The following is a 20518-nucleotide window of genomic DNA, read 5'->3' as shown; positions in this document are numbered from 1 at the left end:
TCCTTTGCTCTACAATAACTTTTGTCTATAATTAACACGTAAAAAATACAAAGAACTTTAGCATTTAGTGTAAGAAATATTTGAATTTTGAATTCTGAAACAAAAACAAAAAAACGCGAAATCTAGTTGTGCATTTTGTATATATACGAAAATGTATATATATACATATATATATATATCTACAAGCATATATAGATATACGATATTGATATTGTTGGTGCTGTAAGCAAAAAGAAAATAAACGAAATTATGGAAAAACGAAATGTGGAAATTGAATGTGAAATGAAAAAACAAGAAATGGGCGAAAGTCATCCATAAAGCTTAAAGTTAAAGTTGTATAAATGTCTAGAAAGGTCATAAAAGTCAGGAAGAAACACACGTCTAAATTATATTAATAAAATAATAATATATTTTTGTAATAAATCCCCGAAAATGTAACTTTTTTGGAGGTGAACGGATAAGTAATACTTACTTTTAAATGCTACCTTTGGCTATTTTATTCCGTTCTAATAATTTGTTAGTTCTTCAAAAAAAAACACTCGCATTTATTTTAATAGTTTTTATAATTTTTTCTTTATTTATTCATACATACATACGAGTATATGCATATCTCTTTACGTGTTTTTACGAGCTACTTTTAAATATTTATGGACTGTTAATTGAAAAACGCATCATCGGTTTTGTGGCTGTCTTCCTTTAGTTGTTGATTTGATTTTTGCTCCACGGATGATGAGGCGCCTTTAAATTACGATAGGTGTAAAGCTAAAATTTACAAGTTAAACTAACTAAACTCGTATGCATCTTGAAATCGCTAGAAGAATCAATGTGCCCGGGGTTTTTTGTTGTGTGGAGATTTGATCAATTAGTTCTTCCATAGGGTATCCTCCTTGCTTGTCTCACTCTCTCTCTATATACACAAGTCACAAATTGTTTAACAAAAAATTGTGTAGATTACTTAAACACTACGTACAACATGGCGGCCGAATTCCACATTTGGGACAATTTTTTACTGATTTGGCGCCGGCTTAAGAAAATTATTTTCTTTCCATCGTTTTTTTTTGATTACATAATTTTTACTGACACTGAGTTTGAGTTTTTCCATTACTTTTCCTTAGTTTTTCCATCCTTCCTTTCGTTTTTTCTTTAAATATTTACAAGAATCTGTTTTAGAACTAAGTGTTTTTGGCAGATTCGTGAGTTACAGATCTGGAAGGAGGGGATTTAAGTACTTTTTATTACAAATTCGTATAGATTGAATAGATTTTCTCGTCGTCTACTCACTCATAGTCTCCTGTTGGATCTCCACTTTGTATGAGGGATTGTCATAGGCCGCATCGCTCTTGCGTGGAGGTGTAATGGACGCCGTTTGATGGACTCGCCTCCGGGTGATGATGAGGAGCAGGGCCAGCGTGGACATAATGGCCAAAGCGGCGATCACAGAGACCACAACCAGGGGACCGTAATAGTCACCCACAGGTTGATCTGTGCCTGCTGTGAGGAGTTTTCCTGTAATAATGAAAGGTAGGGATTAATGTAAGGAGTGATTACGGTTCTAAAACTACGACAGAGCCAAGACTTTTTTTTTGGTTTACCAAATATCTTAAACCCCAAATATATCCTTTCAAAAAATTGCAAGACTTGAAAAGGAAATGATAATCCATTTAAGATTACTATCAAAACTCTTCTTAGAGATATTCTTACTCGACTCTTACCTGTTTTTCCTGGCGTGGCCGGTCCTCCTGGCTTCGTGATAAAGTTAACCACATTGCTCTTCTTGGTATTGCCATTCGTCAGATACATCTCCAGCCAAAGGCGGTACTTGGTGCCCGGCTTGAGGTCCATAATGAGAGTGCCTGTGGTGCTGTCCCGCTTGGCCACCTTGAACACGCTCGAGTCCTCCTTCCCAGCATCGCTCTGGTAGATGGCGCGATAGATGTGCACGAATTTATCCTCCGGATAGGGCACACCATTCCAGGAGATCTCCACGCTCTGGGTCTTCACCTTGGTGACATTCACAGTCACATCGAAGCCATACACATCGATCTTGGGCGCTGTGCGCACCTTGATCATGTGTCCGGCACGCAGCTCTGCCCCATGGCCGGGCAGAGGAATGTAGTAGAGACCGATCTCGTAGCCCGTATCCGGCTGCAAGTTCTGGATGGTGTAGCTGGTGAGGGTGCGGTGTATCAGTGGGGATGAGGAGTAGATCATGCCCGTGAGCTCCTTGTAGCGCAGCTGCACTCCATCCACATACTCCATCTGCTCGTCGCCGAGCTTCTTCCATGTCAACTGCAGCCATGTGGCATTCGTTTCGCTGACATTCAACTCTGCATCCTCCACGGTCTTGAAGATGTCCTGGAAGTCCGGCCTGTAGTCGGTGAACGGCGGAGGTGGTGTGATGGTCCTCTCCGCTGGTAGCTTAACCACATGCACAGTGCTCGACGGTTGGGAGTTGAGATCCCTGAGGATCAGTGTGATCTTTACTTTGTATAGGGAATTGGGCTCTAGATAGTTCAAGTCGAACTCCATCTGCGAGGTGGCCAGGAGATCCTCTGGCGGTGCAAAGATCTGTTGCTCCCAGGTCGAGGTGTCATTGCTAGGTCCATTCGTGTAGCGCAGTTCGATGCGTCCATGGAGATTCACATAGACCTCGGGTACAGTGAAGACAATGTGAATGGTTCGTGCATCTAGAGCCTCCAGAGTATGAACTTCGATATCTGGTTGCAGTTTGCTATTGCCTTTTTGGGGAAATATATGAATTTTTGGTTAGTTTTCAGCGACTAATTAATTTTTAGTGATTAGTATTTTGTTTGCCCCAAAAAATAATTAACGGATTTTGTTTGGAAAATCGCTCAAATTTGGGATTAGCGTAAAAAGCATGACAATGATGGATGGATCTATATGAATGTGTAGATGCTTTTGTATCTGTGTGAAGAGTAGCTTGTGTTTGTGTGTGGGTCGGCAGTTAGTACAGTAAAAACCCTGTCGCAGTGTTCTGTTGTGGCTGTTGTTTTTTTTTTTTGTAGAGATCTAAGAGTGTTGGGTAGCTATAGAATATTTTGTTGGTTCAACCTGGATTGGATTGCTGCTGCTGCTGCTTCGTTAGCGACTCCTGATTCTGGTGCAGACTATGCTCACTGGCTTGGGTGGACAATCCTGAAGTAGTGCTGGAGCTGGGCAGGATTGTGGCCTGCTGTTGCAGTGGCTGTTGCTTCTGTTGCTGCTGTTGCTGCTGCTGCTGATGGATTGGTGGTGGCGGCACTCCCAGGCCTGGTATCACCGGATAGCTCTCATATGCCACGGGCTGGCCATCGACAATGGCTATGCCATGTGCTGGCGGCGGTGGCGGCAATCCACTGTGCACAATGGGCACATAATGTCCGGGATTCTGCTGCTGCTGCTGTTGGGGATTCTGCTGCTGCTGTTGGGAAGGTGGTCCGCCTGGCACGGTCTGCTGCAAATGCTGCAGAATCTGTTCGATTCTCACTTGGGAGGGCAGATTGTGATTATCCTTTTGGGTCTGCGCGGGATGTCCATTATGATTGGGATGCCCCTGATGTCCTGGCTGTTCTGCTCCCAGTATATTAAACAGATCCGATTGACTTGTCGGCACTGGAGGTGCCTTGCCTTGGGGCGTTCCGTTGGGATTAATGTCGTACGGCTCATAGGGATTGTAGTCCTCATAGACAGGCTTCACAGGATTGTAGAATCCAAAGGGTCCTAGGTGCTGCTGGTGCGGATGCTGGTGACCGAATTGGAAGGGCACAAAGCCGCCATTCTGCTGCAAGTGTCCCTCACGATCATCGAAGATGACATCGTTCTGGTGCTGCTGTTGCTGATGCTGTTGTTGCTCCTGCTCCTGTTGCTGCTGCTGCTGGTGTTGCACCTTCTTGTGCCCTTTTTCATGCCCCTTCTCATGGTTTTTCTCTGTCTTCTCAAAGATGCCCAGGCCTCCTCCAGTGGACTTTGGTGGCTTGCCGTCCAATGTGGGATAGAAGGCACCTGGAGATGAGGGCTTCTTCTGGGGCGGCATTTTGCCAGTGGTTGTTGTACTTGTCGTGGTCGTCGCTGTCGTTGTAGTTTCTGTTATTTTGTTGCATGTTGAATGTTGTTTGATTATTTACAAAATGCATAGCGTGAATATATTTATAATTGATGAAAAAAAGTAAAGTAAAAACGAAATTAAATAGCTTTCAAATGCAAAAACAGAATTGTGAGAGGCAGCAGAAAGAAAAACAAGTTAGGCAGCAAACTAAAAGCGCAAAAAAGTTAATTAATTTCCAATAAAAACGAATTGAAAATGATCTTCAAATGAAAAAAGCTCAAACGAATGACATGGAAGTGGGAAAATCGTATCTTAAAAACTTCTATATTGCATGCAGTTCCCCAAAAACAGGAAAGGATTAATCTCAAGTCATGCAAAATCTATTTACCATTGGAAATCGGAGTGGATTGCGTGGACGATTCTTCGGGGGATTCCTCCTGCCCGGCAGCCCCGATCTTTGGCACCAGCGGTGCACAGCTCCATTGCTTGCAGCACTCGTCATCGGGGATCGGAAGGAGGCGTGCCTGGGCCGGATGGCAGGGCAGGTCCGCGGGCGGCAATGCCAGCACTGGCGGACACGCCGGACGGCACTCCACACGCCCATTCTCGCAATAACAATGCTGATCACAACCTAAGCGGAGATCCAAAGGGTGGCATGAGGCGACTATATGAAGGGAATGATTGGATGTATGGACTTTACCTGAAAGATTCGCTGGAATCGGAGCCCAGTTATCGAACTGCAAGCCCTTGTAGGTGCAGGTGCCATTGTCCACACATCGCATGCTCTCCGGACAGCAGTTCGGGGGAATAGGCTTGAAGTCTGCGGGCACCGGCTCCCAGCGGATGCAGTGCGGATCCTGCACGTCCAATCCGAAGTTCGAGGGGCACTCCACCTTGGCACAGTGGATCCCCTGCTCATTGCAGATGCACAACTGTTCGCAGCCATCGCGGAACTGCTGTCCCACCTCGTACTGGGAGCCCTTGAAGGTGCAGCCAGACGTGGCACCTCCCGCATCTCTGGCCTGTTCCTGCAACCCATAGAGATGTTCCTGTTGGTGGTGCTCCTCCTCCGAGTCCTCGTTCACACTGTTCTGGGGCGGGGACTGCGGCTGCTCGTGATCATCCAGGGTGACATCGCACAGCTCCAGCTGGCAGCACACATCCTTGGGATCCTTCACATACACACACTTGTCGGCGCGCGTGTGATTCCTCTCCGGACACCGTGGACGGCAGTCCATCACTCCACCCTCGGCACAGTGGCAGATCTGATCGCAGGCGATCTCCAGGCGTTCGCGGAACTTATAGACGGCTCCCATGTAATGGCAATCATTCTTCGGCTTGGGCGTGGCTATGTGGGTGCAATGCAATGGGAGGAATGCAGTCGAGTCGAGAGTGTGCGGCGAGTGTTTTTGTGTATGTGTTGTGTGTTGGGGCATGAGGCACGTTTATGGAATGGCATAGAGAACACAGCATGTTAAAAAGCTTTGGCCAAAAGGATCGACATGTAAAAGCCACAAATAAAGCCATAACAAAAGCTACTACATCTGCTTCATCTTCCTCAAAGTCGTTTTCTAATGATTAATGGAAAACTCACCTTCATCATCGGTGCTGGAAATGGTAGTGGCTTCCTCTTCCACTGCTGCCGCTGCCATCGCTGGTGCTGCTCCCTGCTCGGATATGGCCACTGTGGGCTCCAGCAAAGGTTCATTGCATTCCATCATCCGACAGCACTCATCCTCCTCCACCACACGCTCTCTGCAGTTGGGATTGGCCATGCTGCGCTGGCTGCCACGGGGATAGCTCAAGCCCTTGCAACGTGGCTCACACATCCAGTCGCCGCGGTTGCAAGTGCAACGCTCATCGCATTCCCTCTCCATGGTATCGCCATGCTGGAAAATGTGGCATTTATTTAGAATATAAATAACATGTGTATAGGGATAAATATTCCCATCAATAGAGCATCTCTTTGGGTATTCAATGGTTTTAAACCATTAATTCCCAATATTTCCCTTCACCCATTCAATCAAAACCTAATCAAGTTTTTTCTTGATTTCCCTTCTAAAACATTTCCCACCACTTTCCCTGTCTTCAATGGCAAAAGTGCAAAAGTTCTATCATCATTTATTTAGGGAAATGACTGAAGATCGACCTACTGTGCCAGTTCTCGCTCTTTTCGCATCCGCAAAGACATTTTTCTGCCAATTTTTGTGTACTCTGTGAAAGCTATTTGCACAGAAATTACGTCAATTTGTGGCATAAGGCAAACGCTGATGTTTTGGAGTGGATGATCATCAATCATGCGGCTGTTGACTCAAGGCAATCATGAGCTGAAATTTCCTGCTCTCTGTATGGAGTGCTCCAATAACCAAATATGTCATATACTTCAGCCAATGCGGTGGTGCCCACGCACGCGTAGACCCAAAAGTTCGTGTCTTGAGTCTTTTGTTTTAGCGAGAAAGCACTTTGGGCAGTCGTTTGTTCTTTTAATTAAACGTCGGGGACTAGGGTTCTATCCTGTTCTCTCAGCCGTTTATATGGCTCTCAGGTGCACAAATTCACGCCCAAAGCTTTTTATGGTTCGTGCCCCTGCCACCTGCCACTGCCCCCTGGTTTTATGGTGGACTAATGAGCACAATTCTTGTGAACTTTTGGGGCCTCGGGCGGCCCATAAAACGCCCCCTTTGCCACATTAAACTACTGGAAAACCAAGCTAAAATATCAGCTAAGCTGTGCAATTTACTTTAGTAATATATGTATATTTTTTTTGCTATTTGGCTGCTCACTTGAAAAACATTTGCGGCATGCGGCTTGGCATGTTGCACGTGTCCGACAATCGATGGCAATTTATAAGAAATATCTGATGGGGACGAGGGTGGTGTGAGGGAGGTGGAGGAGGGCCGTCTATCGGCAACAATTCATTAAAAGTGAAAGCAAAAATTATTTCATATCGAACGCGAACCGCAAACTCGATTATGAAAACGACAACACAAACAATTTAAAAGATTAACAAAAAAATTGAATAAAATAAGGAGGGAGGGAGGAAAATACCGAAAAGGGAATACTCTTTTTATGGAAATTATAAGTGCTACTAAGTACTACAGACATTTCTTATTTATCAATGAAAAAAGTAATTCCCTTTCAACAAGATCTCTTTTTCGGAGACAAACTTTCAATTATTGAAACTCAAAATGCCTTACCATTTCCCAATACCCCTCTATTGATTAGGGTACTTGAAAAAGAAAAGCCAAACGCTCGTTTAATTAAAGCAAAATCAACACTCCAGACTCAGACTCAGACTCAGGCTCAGGCTCAGGCCCAAGCGCAGGCTCCATCCCAGAAAAGTGGGTTGGGCTTTGGTCAGTAGTGCCTCATTCCCCAGCTGCAGGCATTCATTGCACCAACTGCACTATATATGTGTGGTATATATCTACAACCGATGTAAGCCATGAGTAGCGTTCATGATTGGTAGCCATTCCGTGCCTCTCTGGGGCCGAGTGCAATGTTTGATGAACACGTCACAGTTGGACAGACGCACAAAGGCGTGTTGGAAATGATTGAAAATGCTCGTTGGCTGTTAATTAGATGAATTATTTTAGATGAAAGATAGAGCCATACAACTGTATGCATTGTTTAACCAAATAGTTCTAATGCAAATCATTTATCTAGTGATTTATCTGAAATGCTAACAATTTACACGTAGTTGAGATTATTATTGATTGGATTCCTGGACTTGAAATGGGATGGAATTTTCATTTGAGAGTGTTTTGGAATTGTATCTGCCTCTCGGATCTCGCATTGCCGTTTGTATCTCCCTCTCGTATCTCGCATTGCCGTTTGTATCTCCCGCCTTTGGCCAAAACCACAAAGGCGATGTCAACATCAATCACAACCCAGCAATTTACTGGAATTTTCTTTGAACGTTTTTTTTTTTTTGTTTTTTTCTTGAAATCTGTTTCTACATTTTTCTCTCTTTTGATTTTTAAGGTGCGCAAATATTTTGCATAATTGCTGCTTGGTCGAACAGCGACAGCGGCTCACCGAAAATATGGTGTTTTTTTTGGAGTGCAGCAGGAGCAGCAGCAGCTGCATTGAGGATTGAGAGTGAGACTCAGTCTGGAATATAAGGCCCAGTGCTCTGACCGGTTTCATTATGAGCGGCAGTAGACCCAAAAACTTGTTGGCCATTATGCAATCTCCAGGGTGACGACAAGCTCCAATTGGAGTTGCGTGCCAGGAAGTGGGCTGGCTGCCAGACGAAAAGGAATGATGATGGAGGCGTTTGCGCTTTCTCTACGGGATCAAACTTCTATATTTTATTTTCTTTGCATACTAACCTTGTAGCTCTTGCTGTTGGCCAAACATTCACGTTGCATCGTATCCCCGCTGGCGGTGATTTCTACTATTTTGGGCATTTCCGTTTCCGGTTGAACAGTGGTCGTCGATGTTGATGTTGTGGTTGTGGAAGAAGTACTGGTACTGGTACTGGAACTACTGCTACTCTCCTTGGGATCCTCATCCATGCTGACATCACTCAGATCCATGAGCTGCTCATGTGTTGTGGCATTGCGATGCAGGAAGAGCTCCTCCACATCATCATCGCCGGCACCACCCGCTGACCGTCCCTCGCCGGCAAAGGCCACAAATGGCGATGGCTCCTCTGTGGTGGTTGTGGCTGGCGTTGTGCTGGTGGCTGTACTGCTGCTGCTGCTCTCCGACTCCGACCGCGACTCCTCCTCCTGTTTCATGTGTTGTCCTTCAACAATGTTAATCACTGGACCCGACGACGATTCATTGTCTGGTGGCATGATTGTGGTGGCAGCCGCCGCTTCGATTTCTGGCTCCTCATTCATATGCATGGCGCGTGCTCGAGATGTGGTTGTAGTTGTAGTCGTCGTACCCTCGGTGGATGTGGATGTGGATGGCTCGGCAGTCGCCTTGTTCTCCAGACTGACAATAATACCTGCATCAGAGCCGCTCTCTGTGGTTGTAGTTGTTATAGCTGGTTCTGACGACGAAGAGGACTCCTCGGTGCTGGTCGACAGCATTTGATAATCTTCGTGTTCGGCCAGGCGATCATGATTCTCGGACAGTATATGCACATGATAGGGATCCTCTTCGCGCTCGATCTGCTGTGTTGCCTCTGTCGTTGTCGTTGTCGTTGTTGTTGTACTAGTTGTTGTTGTTTCCTCTGTCTTTTCACTTTCATTTTCATTGGGATTCACTGAGGAGTCACTGTTCTCCTCGCTGTTGCTGTTGCTGTTGCTCGCCGTGATCAGCGTCGCCGGATGTCGGAAATTATTCAGATCCTTGACCACATCATCGTTCTCATTGGATATTTGATTGAGCAGCTGATCTTCTCGTGGATCCTTCAGTGCCTCGGTGGTGGCATCAGCTTCACTATTCTCCGCGTGCTCGTCCCTCAGGGGTATGTGCTGGATGTGGGTCTGATCCGCCTCCGTGTGCGAGAAGATCAAGTGCTGTTCGGGTCCATCACTCTCCTGTCGCGGCGTTGTTGTGGGCTCTGTCGAGGTGATGGGTTCAATGCTGGTAGAACTCACAGAAGAACTACTCATTGTGTCTCCAGCAGCTGGGGGCAGGGAGCTGCTGCTGTTGGTAGGTGGAAGCGATGTTGTGGTCACATCTGGGAAAAAACGAATGGAATAACATTAGAATCTTCAAAGGAAAAGGAAAGATTGGGATTACATAAAAAAAACTCTGTTCTCTTACTGGAACCATCACCATGCCTCTTCTCCTTAGGCATCTGTCTATAAATATTCCCTTCCTATCAATACTGACTCATCCTCGAATGGGGTAAATAAACTCTTAAGACTTTGTCCCACATTTACGGTAACTGAATGGAAAAAAAACAGAACTTTTCTTGCGCAACTCTAGCGGAAATATGGCAAATCGTATTGGAAATATCTCACGCGTACCATCATCATCATTATCATCATCATCTTGAGGAACAACAACAACATCATCCGCAATTCCGCATTGGCCATGCCATCATTGAAAGGTAATTTCTGTTTTCAGTTCTCAATTCTCGTCTCGCGGTTCTCGCGTTTTTTTTTTTTTTTGCCACACAACGAACCGAACCCCAAGCATCTTTCAAGCAGCATCAATTCCTCAAAATCTGCAAGGTATTCATTAAGCTCCGTCTGCCTGCTGCCTGTTGCCTGCTGAATCATCGGATGGTCGACCATTCTTGGAAGACCCAGTGGAGGGACAAGCCCCAAACCAAAATATCAGCCCAGCCACATCTTTTATGATATAATTCTTGTTTCTCTTTGGTTTTTGTTCTTTTGTTTTTTCTTTGACTTTTGAAGCGCTTAGGAGACGGTGTTTTGGGGCCTGCCAAAGATGTTGTTCTTTGGGCTTTTTTCCTTCATCTTTTCTTATATAATTACATTTATATTCGGGCATTCATGTCATAAATAAATGATGACCTTAGTGGAGGCCCCAAAAACACTTGTCTTGCCCATGGCTTCTGCAGAGAATTAAGATTGTTTCTGACCAGAAAAACATTCAATTAAATAGTTAATTCATTAATTGGAACTTGAACTTGAACATCAGCGATAATTGTAGCACTTTTTGGATACTTCTGAAAGGGTTTTCAAATCTAAATTAATGGGAAGCCATCCATCAAAGTTCTATTCATAATTTTCCTTTATTAAATCAATCAATATTCCTGAAATATGGACATAATTATGTTTGATGGATCTTAAATAGCTCTAAGAATTTCCTGAATTTCCCGACCATTTTCAGTAATAACTCAAAATGGTTTGCTGCCTGCAATTTTCATCAAAATGTGCACACCCCATCATTGCGGACTGCAGTCGAATGGAAAAGTAAATAACCCTTTCCATCATATACCATATATACCATACGTTTACTCCGCTGACTCATGGAAGTACTTTTCTTTCATTTCTGAAGAGGGGACAGGAAAACACCCGCTGACGATCTCTCTCTCTCTCTCTCGCTGTACGAAATGCTACCCCATGGGGGACGGCATTTATCCAGTCAAGTCCTACGCCTAGACAGGCCCTAGAGGGGCCCTGGAGTGTAGGTGGTTGGGGGAGAGAACGGCGACTAGCGACTGGCGACTGGGACTGTCATGCATGCGTGGTAATAAGCATTAAAGCGGTCCCTAGACCCCAGTTGTCGTCGCTCCAATAAGAAAAAGGTACAAAATATACGCTTGGAGGCAGTCAGTCAGAGTCAGAGTCGGACTGAAAGACAGAGTCCGGAGCCAGCATGCAACGGACGCCAATTTAGCGCTAAAAAAGCTAAGAGTCGAGAAGTTACATAGAACGAATGGGGAATGCCCTAAAAAAGTGTTCTAGAGATGAGGAAATTTCATGAAAAAGTAAGATTTATTGGCCACAAAGGGGATTTAGAGCATGTGAATGGAATGGGGATAAATAGAGGGACTTTTTAATAACAATTTTCCTAAAAGATGTAAAGAACCCAGCCATCAATGGGGATAACTTTTGTACGTTTATTTCTATACCTTTGGAATTCCTAAAAAAAATTCGACCAAAGATTAGAGCTCCAAATTTCCTTCCAAAAGTTATGGTAATTGGAGAATGAGTCACACTCCTGTTCCCAAACCCAAAATAAAGGTCAACTTATTCCCCCCCCATCAATAAGTAAGGGTATAAAAACGTAGCAGAACTACCGAACAGTTCGTTAGCCCACAGAGAGAGAGAGAGGGAGAGAAAAGAGTAGGAGAAAGAGACCCTAGCCGACTTCCACAATACGAATATATAGACAGAACAGATCTTTATGTGTGTGTTTTATGTTTTAGCTGTTGCTTTTATTGTTGTGTCGAATGGAGAGAGAGAGAGAGAGACCAGAACTCTTAGGGTTACTGACATGAACCTTGAATTTCAGTTCGTTATGCTGCTGCTGTTGCTGTTGCTGTTGCCTTTGCCTTTGTGGCAGCCTCCAGCCATAGCTCCAGCTCCAGCTCCAACTCCAACTCCAGCTCCAGCTTGGGATCTGTTGCTATTGCAGCTCTTGGCTGTTCTGTTGACTGTTCTGTTCGGTTGGGGTCTGTTGTCACGGTTAGCCGTTTATAATACGCCAACTGTTCGGAGTTCTGGCGGCTGGATCGCTGGCTCTCCTTTTGTTTTGTCTGTTTTTACTTGGCGCACAATTTGTCTTTTACTGTCATTGATTTTCATTTTTCACTCGGCACTCGTTAAAGCCAGCCAAGGCATCTTCAATTTATTTTGTACATATAGTATATACATATGTATCTATAGAATATATATTGTATGTATGTATGTATATCCCTTATGTATTCCGCATAGATGGAGGACTTGTTTGGTGGTCTTTCCGTTATGCAAGTCTCTTTTTCTGTTCTGTGCTGTGCTGTGCTGCCTTCTGCATCTGCCGTACAAAAGACTCAGACAACGAACTTGAGTTTCTGTATCTTTTATACGTTTTGTCCTCCCTGTTGGCCATGCAAAATGGGTTTTTGGTTTAGCATAGTTTATGACTCAAAGCTAAGCCGGTCAGCCAGTCTTGATTATGATATATATATGCATACGACAATGAATGCCAGCCACCAGCAACCAACAACAGCCACAAGACCAAACCACTTATGCAGAAAAATGCAAAAATGCCTGTCCGCTAGTGCAAAGCAACACTCATTTGCGGTTTTTCTAAGTCGCCGCACGTTCTGCGGCTCACACAAGCCAACAAATGATCGGACAGCCGGCCAGTCGAAAGGAGTGGGAGGAGGTACCCTCCTTGGATACAGATAGAGGGGGAGTTTGGGGCCTGCTACGAGTATACATAAGTGATGTGCTTAGAATTGACAAGCTGCCATGAAGCGTTGCAATGCAAACCGGATGTCTTTGTTAGGTGGGATAGTTGCTGTTCTGTTGTTGTGGATGGTCTTGATCTAGAGTTGATGATGGCCCAAAGTGTACGTAGAGAATAAGGGTTTCTTGGTCAACCGCTTCGAAAACTTTACCTTCTTGATTCCTTACAACCTGGTTTTGGTTTCGATATTCTCTAAAGAGAATGGAAAGGATTGATAGCTAATCCTAAATTTCAAACCAGTATTCCTCATTGTGGTTATACTTTTGTCAAATTCTAAAGTTTTCAGTCATTCTTTCAGTTTCTTTTATGCATAAAACAGGTATAATATTCCATTTATAACCATTCTTAAACGGTTCATTATCGGTGCCCCTACAAAAATACTTGTATTCTTTTTTCCCCCAATTTCCGTATCTATAGATTTTTTTATGCTTGGGCTCTGGGGCTTCGACGAAGCCAACCGGAAGCAGAGCTTCATAATGAAACCTGCCTAATGAGCATTCCCCATGCCCCACTCCTCAAAGCCTCACCACTCCCTCCCCACCCTCCCCACCATCCACCCCATTCCTCACTCTATTGGCCGCGTTTTGTAACGCGCAAAAAGTGTCAACAAAACGGAGCGGCTCCACCGATCGGAAAAGGGTAAAAATGGGGACTGGGGGGAAAGGTCTGACCATTTTTTTTTTGGGCACTGTAACGGTCATGCCTCAGAGTGTGTCATGAATCCATAATATATATACATATATATATATATCCGAATGGTATTATGCAGCTGTGGGTCCGGTTTTGACTTCGAATTATAAACAAATTCGAAATTGATTACGCAATTTGGATGTTGTTGGCTGTTGCCTGCAGTTTCAGTTGTTTCTGTTTTTGCCCCTCTTGGGTGTTAATTTTGATTATCTTTTTTTTGGTTTAATTAAAACCAGAGTTAGGAGGTTTTTTTCTATTGTATTTGCTTTAGAAATTTCGTGCTGATGTTAATGAAATTTCATTGTGATGGCTTTTGTCCATGAAGATGATAATCCACACACACACGAAGAAGTCCGAGTATGGAAATTTGTGAAACCAAGTGTTAAATTTCAATAACAAATGTTGGAAATGGTTCAAGTGTGATGAGAGAGTGAATGGAGGAATGGTTACAGAAGAGGTTGATGTTTTAATTGAGGAAGGAAATCTTAAAGGTATCATTGTTGTTCTTAGATCTAAAATTACTTTTATGGAGCCATCAATCTACAGCTAAATGCTAGATCATTTACACTTTTGAAATACATTGAAACCCCGTTTTCTTTTACAACAAAAGAATCCGAAAAAATTGTACTAAGTACACAGTACTCTATCATAAATTTGTATCTCAATTGCAGTTAGCCAACTACGCGTCTAACCCAAATGCGAGGCATTTTATCGGCCTTTCTATCTGGCTAATGACAGCAAAAGAGTGCTCAGTGGAAAGGCAGGGCAGACGAGAGAACACACGTATAAATGCCCAGCGGTCAGTCATTCAGGTATTTCTGATAGGGTAGAATTCCACTCTGCAGACACCATTAAAACCCACAGACACCAAACCCCGAGCCCAGCGAAAAGGGGAAGACAACTCAAAGCAAAATTATTTCCCAACATAACATAGCATTTGACCTTTTTCAACTCGAAAGTTCATGTGCATCTGACAAACAACAAAAATGCAGTTTGACCTGGTGCAAAATGGTGGGGGGACTGCAGAGGGAGTAGTAAGTATCTATGGGAGGGCGGATCGTATCCAATGCTATGACGGCAAAAGAAAAAAAAAACACGTTTCAAATGCTGCGACGACGAGGCTCGTGTCATTGTCCATTTAGCAGTTGGAGTGGAGTACTGTTAAAGCCAAGACAAAGACCTCTGGCAGAAATATGAACAACTAAACACTAAGCCCCTTAACTTTTGTATAAATATTGTGCCGAGTAGTAGCGAGTGTCTGTTGTATCTGATCTCAATGGAATGACACCCCACAGACACACGGAGAGTCTTTACCCAAGTGAATGCGAGTTGTTTGGCCGGCCATGAAATCGAATTGGATTTTGAATTGGAGTTAGCCATGTGAGAGGTTTTGCCGACTAGCTCTGTAACTTTTGTGGTGGCAAGTGGCAAGTGCGTTTGGAGATTGAAGGTCAATTGAATGGCACAGGCAAGCGAAACTCACAAAACATCAAATGAGTTGGAAATAACATTCATGGGGGATAAAGGGAATGGTGTGTGTAGCGAAATAGGGGCTATCAGTGGGCTAAAGTAAGCAAAAGCTAAGAGTAGTAGAGATGAGCAAAAGCATGACAGAAATTGCCTCTTTTACTGGCTCTAACTAAGCAAAACTTACTCTCAATACCACCTCTTCTTTCCAATTCATATCTAGATATACATCCATAGAAATTGGCACCGTGAAACACTAAGACCATACCCCGATTCAGTATAAATATGAACCATTTAACACCTAAGCTAACCAAGAAATAGCACGAATAAAGACTCCCCGATAAACCATCAGAATCCGAATCGATTGGTTTAAAAGTTCTTTGAATGCGTAGACATAAACTAAAACGATTTCCTTCCGATTCCTCAATCCTTTTACCCTATCATTATATAACAGATATTTCCTCCCATTCATTTACAGTAACAGTAGAAAAATATTCATAGCATATAATTAAATTAATGTTCATTCTTTATTATCTTTCACCCAGTTCAAGCCTGGCGGCACTTCCTGCCAGCGTTCTCTTTCCGACTCCTCAGTATCTGTATCTTTGTATCTGCACCGTTCAATGACACACTTAATTGCAGCAGTATACACACACACACCGCACACACTAAGCCACAGAAGTATGTGCAATTAAAATGCATTAATTAGCCGCACATTGGCTTTCTGTGCTACATTTTTCCCACTCGTATGAGAAAAATTTGCTTTATATATATATATGAAAAATTATCTAATTCAAAAAAATGCAAGACGGCCAAGACGCATGTCTAGACCCCGCGAGAGCTAGAGGCTAGAGCAGTGGTGGAGGAATTGCATGATACGTGTGTGCTCTAAGTGGAATTGATGCCATTGCCTAATGCATATTTCAAACGAGTTACAATTATACTTAGTTTTACTTTGCTTATTTATGTATTTTGATTGGCGCCCCTGACACAAATAGGAATGAGATTAAGATTGAGGCCGGGCTGCCGCCGTTGCAGGTTTTCACTTGTGTAACCCGTTTGGTTCTATTCGAATTTGGAGAGTTTCTTTAAAAATTGATGTTTCGGAGAAAGCCCCCAAAGCCAAGGCCAAAGCCAATCCATGTGTCAAGGAAAACCCACCGAAAGTTGACTTTTTTTGTTTTGGTTTTGACACTAAAGTTCGAAGTATCTGTAAGCCATATTTATGGCCAAAATGTTAATTGTTGGCTCTGTCTGCACTTTCACGCATCTCTAACTCCCTCTCTAACGATGCTGTGTGTGGAGTACAACGCCATAATAATAATGGTTATAATAATAATAATAGTAACGGCCAACAATTAACAACAGTTTTCGGTGTTGGTGTTGTATCTGTCACTCCACACATTTGGAAATGGTTGTGTGTGGCTTGTTGAAAAGTCTTTTCTTTTTAAGCTACTTTTACTTATCGGTTCATTATAGCGGGTCGCCAGACAAAAATTTTGCCAGCTAATCGAGCATGAACCCCAGCAAAGCGAAAGGTACGGCAAGACACGCACCGAACTCTGGGGCCACACCCTCTACAGAGTATATATGTACATATATCTCTGGCATATTTCTCACACTGCACTCTGACAACAAAACTTGTATCCTTGAAAACTCCGACGAAAACAAAAGTCTTGTCTGCCTGCCTGCCTGGCTTTTTCTGCAGAATTTCTCAGTGACGCAGACAGAAAACAAACATAAAAAAACAACACACAAAAAATCAACAGAAAGATGGAGAGAGAGAACTCCCATGGGAGTCCGTGCACAAACAAAAGACTGAGGCAACAAACTTGAAGAGGCATCGTCTCCATGGGCGACTTGGGGCATATTTCATTCATGCAAAACTTGATGTTTTCGCTTAAATGTTGACTCCATCCTAACATCCTCTCTCGAAATTCACGACTATCGTGCCGCAAATATGTAAATTTCACTCTGCTATGATTTGTAAAAATAATAAACAATCAACAGGTCCACATAATAGCAGGTCACTCAGCACTTTTCGTTTTTGTTTTTTTTTTGTAATTTATGATTATTTCTGTTTTTTCTGCCAAGCTAAAGATTTTCCCTTGAAGAAAGTAAATCTGGTAATTGAGGTCGTTCAGACTCGTGTTTTTTATATAAATATACAAGTATATTGTGCAAGAGAGGGACCTTGCTTGTGTATATTTTTGGCAACACCGTATCGAGTGCAGGGCCCTGACTTGCATTGCCAACGCATTGAAAATTGCTCAATAGGAATTTTTCAATGGAAGGCCATAATTTTTGCACTCAGTGATCAATTGGGAATAACCGCACAGTGGAAAATTAACATAAATGATTTATGTACTCGACTTTCAAGTACGCCAGCCACCATGCTCTGCAATTTTCCAACTCATTAAAGTCGATCGGTCGGTCGGTCTCGTGTTTGCGTCGATTTTCCTTAGTTAGCAAACAATTTACTGGCCTCTGGTTTCGGCTTTGGGTTTTTTTTTTGCACAAACTAGTTGGCTGTCTGTCAAACAGTAAAAAAGCATCGCTAATAGCTTTTGTTTACACTAACTGGGGGAAAATCCACGAACAAACAAGTAGCAATTTTATTGGAAAATATTCAATACAATTTTATAGATTTTATTTATGAATAAATTTATAGCTTAAACTTCTAGGCAGGAGCTATTTGAAGTTCAAAGTGGGCTCTCCAAAAATGGAGATTTCTGGATTGCATATCCGCTTGGGCTGTTCGTTGATGAATCATTTGGACAGACAGCTTTTATATATAGAATATATATTTCAATTTATACATATAATTGGTTGATCCATTGACACTTCAAAGCCCCACTTAAAGACTTGTCTCCAGTGGCTGCAACTAAAGCACAAACCCGTTTTGCAACTGTCCAAAGTCTTGCCCAATAATTGATTCGTAAATACGTAAATGCTCGTATTTTTAGATATATATTTACATAACGTAAGACCTTAATCTGATGGTTGACTGCCCACTTTCTGACTAATTAATGAAGCCACTCTCTTCGGCAAGGGGGAACACATCAATGGATTCCCGAGGCTGATCAGCAGGTGTGGTGTGTCTTTTGCATAGTTTGTGGGTGTTTCAACCCAAAAACCAAATGACTAATTGCTGAATATATTTTTCTTGTTAACTTTTCGTGGTACATCTTTTTATAATTAGCCCCCGCGATACAGACATTCCACTCCCAAAAATCCCTGAGGCTAAAACAAACGAATTTTTCGGCTGCACGTAGGTTAAGATCATGAATCATTGCAATTCCCTAATTTGCATATAAATTGAGTAATTTGTGGAGGTCTAGTCCCAAACCTTATTAACTATTCCTTTGGCATTTAGGGCGACTTGTGAAGGGCCCAAAACCCATCGAGTGTTTCCACTTTTCTAAGCTGAAACAGATCTGATATCTGTGTGTGGGCCAACCCTGGGCCCCATTTTATCGAGTCATCAATGGACCAACGAGATGAGAAGTAAGAAAACCTAAAACCACAAAGGAAAAGTACAACAAATTGAAGTTTTTTTATGAGCCATGTCGTTCTCAACGTGACGCTTTTGATGTGCATCTGACATTAAACCGACAAAAAACTACACTCAAGCTAATTATAACATGATGGCCCCAAAGAACCGAAACAATTAAACTGGTAACCTCCTTTTCTGTATAAGAAAAACTTGATTGGTTTAGAAGATATATGAGTACTCAGACGAATGGAGCCTTTCACTTTTGATCTGGAAAAGTTCTTGTCTCAAAAGATTATCTCAAAACGTGTGGGAATGCTTCATTGGAAATAAATTTTACCCTCTAATCAATTTTTGTATAATTTTTCTTAGTTTATAAATTAATTTAAATCTTCGTTTTGTTCAGTTTCTTAGGTTACAAATATTTATATGCTAACTTTTCTTGGGTCTAAAGTTATGCATGTTTTCCCTCCATTGCCTATTCATATTTTCTAATATCTTAAATTTTCTTTGAATGATTGATTAACCAGAGAAAAGTTATACTTCTGAAGATGTAATACGTGCTGGAATGTTGCCTTCGGTTATAGACTCACATTAAAAGTTCATTTTCTCTCTCAAGAAATACTTAAATTATTATTATGATACTTTCCCATTTCAGGCTTCAACAAACTGGAAGTCTCTGCCTTTTAGCTTGCGGTCAAAAGATGTTCAGATTTGTTCAAAAATTTCCCTTTGATATGCCGCACAATTAACTAAGTAATTCAACAGGAAACAACTTGTTGTGGCCACAAATACAAATATATTCTACCAATGATTAATCCCAAAAGCCACGAACATTTCTTTTGGTTCGCTCCATTTAAGCGAATCCGAAATAATTATGGAGAAATGTCTTACAGATCGAAACTAAATTGGTGGCAGGGCAGGGCAGGGCGGCAACAGCACACCCAAGACACGCACTGGCTCACGATGTGAGGAGGCCTGGCCGTTAATTGGTGGCTCAGAGAATGAAATTTGATTATGGCCCAGAGAGCCTCTGAGAGTGAGCTCCCAGAGCCCAGGTAAGGTGAGATTAAAGTGTCTGGCAAACGATCTGGGGGCCTAGACAACGTCATCGCCATCGTTGCGTCTTGCCGGCATCTATAATTTTCATGGCTTTTGGCTTTCGTATAACTCACCAGCTTCGGCCGCATTCAATTTGTTGGACGTTTCTGTAGTGCTTGAAGTCGTTGAACTATCCGCTTCCTCAGTGGTACTGCTGGTGCTGGTGCTGGTGCTGCCGATGCTGCTTTGTTCTACGCCAATTGTTGTTTCTGCTGCGGTAGAGGAGACTGTTGTAGATTCTGTTGTTGTGGCATCCATAGGTGGTGGTGGTGGCATGGTCGTTGCTGCATCTTCCTCGCCTGCAGGCGCAGACGCCGCATGCTCAATTTGAATGCCAAGCAGCAATAATCCCAAGAGACTGGCCAAACACAGTCGTCGCCACGAGATCGTGGCCGTATCTCCTCCGGCTTTTCTTCTTCTACACGTTTGCATTTTTCAACTTTTATTTTTCTCACACGTTTGCACTTGTTTATATTTTTATTGTTAATTTATAATGATTTTCTATAAAAAATGAAATTTGCAATAAGTATTATATATCAACTTTTTGTTGGTTAAAGGTCTCAATCATTAACTTTAGGGCACTCATTGCGGTTTTTTGTTTGGGCTTGCTTTTGTTTTATATTTTCGTTTTTTTTTCGCGGTTTTTGCGTTACACGATATTTATTTTGTAGCGGTTTCTGTTGGTTTGGTAACTTCCCAAAATGCTGTCATTTCCGTTTGAAAGTCGGGTTAAATAATGCTTTTTGTGTGATGTCAAGTGCTACATTTTGTCAGTCAATTTGATGGGTGATTTGTTGGGCGCTCACATTTGGTTTAATCTTACTTGGAAAGTCGCAAAAATATTCCACTTGTCCAATGGGGGAACTTTACGAAATTTCTTTTTAATGATA

The 20518-nt window shown here is 42.7% G+C and overlaps 1 protein-coding gene across 5 annotated transcripts; it reads right to left on the bottom strand.

Annotated features, from left to right (window-relative positions):
- Positions 1–577: 577 nt before the first annotated feature.
- On the bottom strand, positions 578–20098 carry LOC6594507 (putative epidermal cell surface receptor). Of its 5 annotated transcripts, none has more exons than XM_026988052.1 (9): positions 19703–20098; positions 8380–9686; positions 5640–5934; positions 4746–5393; positions 4434–4676; positions 3073–4083; positions 1713–2738; positions 1282–1506; positions 578–1228 (listed from the first exon to the last, which is right to left on the bottom strand). In XM_026988052.1, exons 1-9 carry the CDS (start codon positions 20058–20060, stop codon positions 1173–1175), a joined length of 5169 nt encoding a protein of 1722 aa, XP_026843853.1. In that variant the 5' UTR covers positions 20061–20098; the 3' UTR covers positions 578–1172. The 5 variants fall into 5 exon arrangements, with proteins under 5 accessions (XP_026843853.1, XP_026843862.1, XP_002019490.2 ...); XM_026988056.1 differs by having other exon boundaries at positions 1141–1206; XM_002019454.2 differs by lacking the exon at positions 3073–4083 and having other exon boundaries at positions 583–1228.
- Positions 20099–20518: the final 420 nt, after the last annotated feature.

Source organism: Drosophila persimilis, unplaced genomic scaffold (assembly GCF_003286085.1).
Source record: "Drosophila persimilis strain 14011-0111.01,24,50 unplaced genomic scaffold, DperRS2 tig00000000-arrow-pilon, whole genome shotgun sequence".
Lineage (NCBI taxonomy): Eukaryota > Metazoa > Arthropoda > Insecta > Diptera > Drosophilidae > Drosophila > Drosophila persimilis.
This window is presented reverse-complemented; position numbering and strand designations above follow the sequence as displayed.

Excerpts from the sequence above, each read along its gene's own strand:
- LOC6594507 (XM_026988052.1), bottom strand. The coding sequence starts at position 20,060 with ATGCAAACGTGTAGAAGAAGAAAAGCCGGAGGAGATACGGCCACGATC. Across the intron at positions 5,935-8,379 it reads CCAACAGCAAGAGCTACAAG|CATGGCGATACCATGGAGAG; the intron begins GTTAGTATGCAA and ends CACATTTTCCAG. Across the intron at positions 5,394-5,639 it reads TTCCAGCACCGATGATGAAG|CCACGCCCAAGCCGAAGAAT; the intron begins GTGAGTTTTCCA and ends GCACCCACATAG.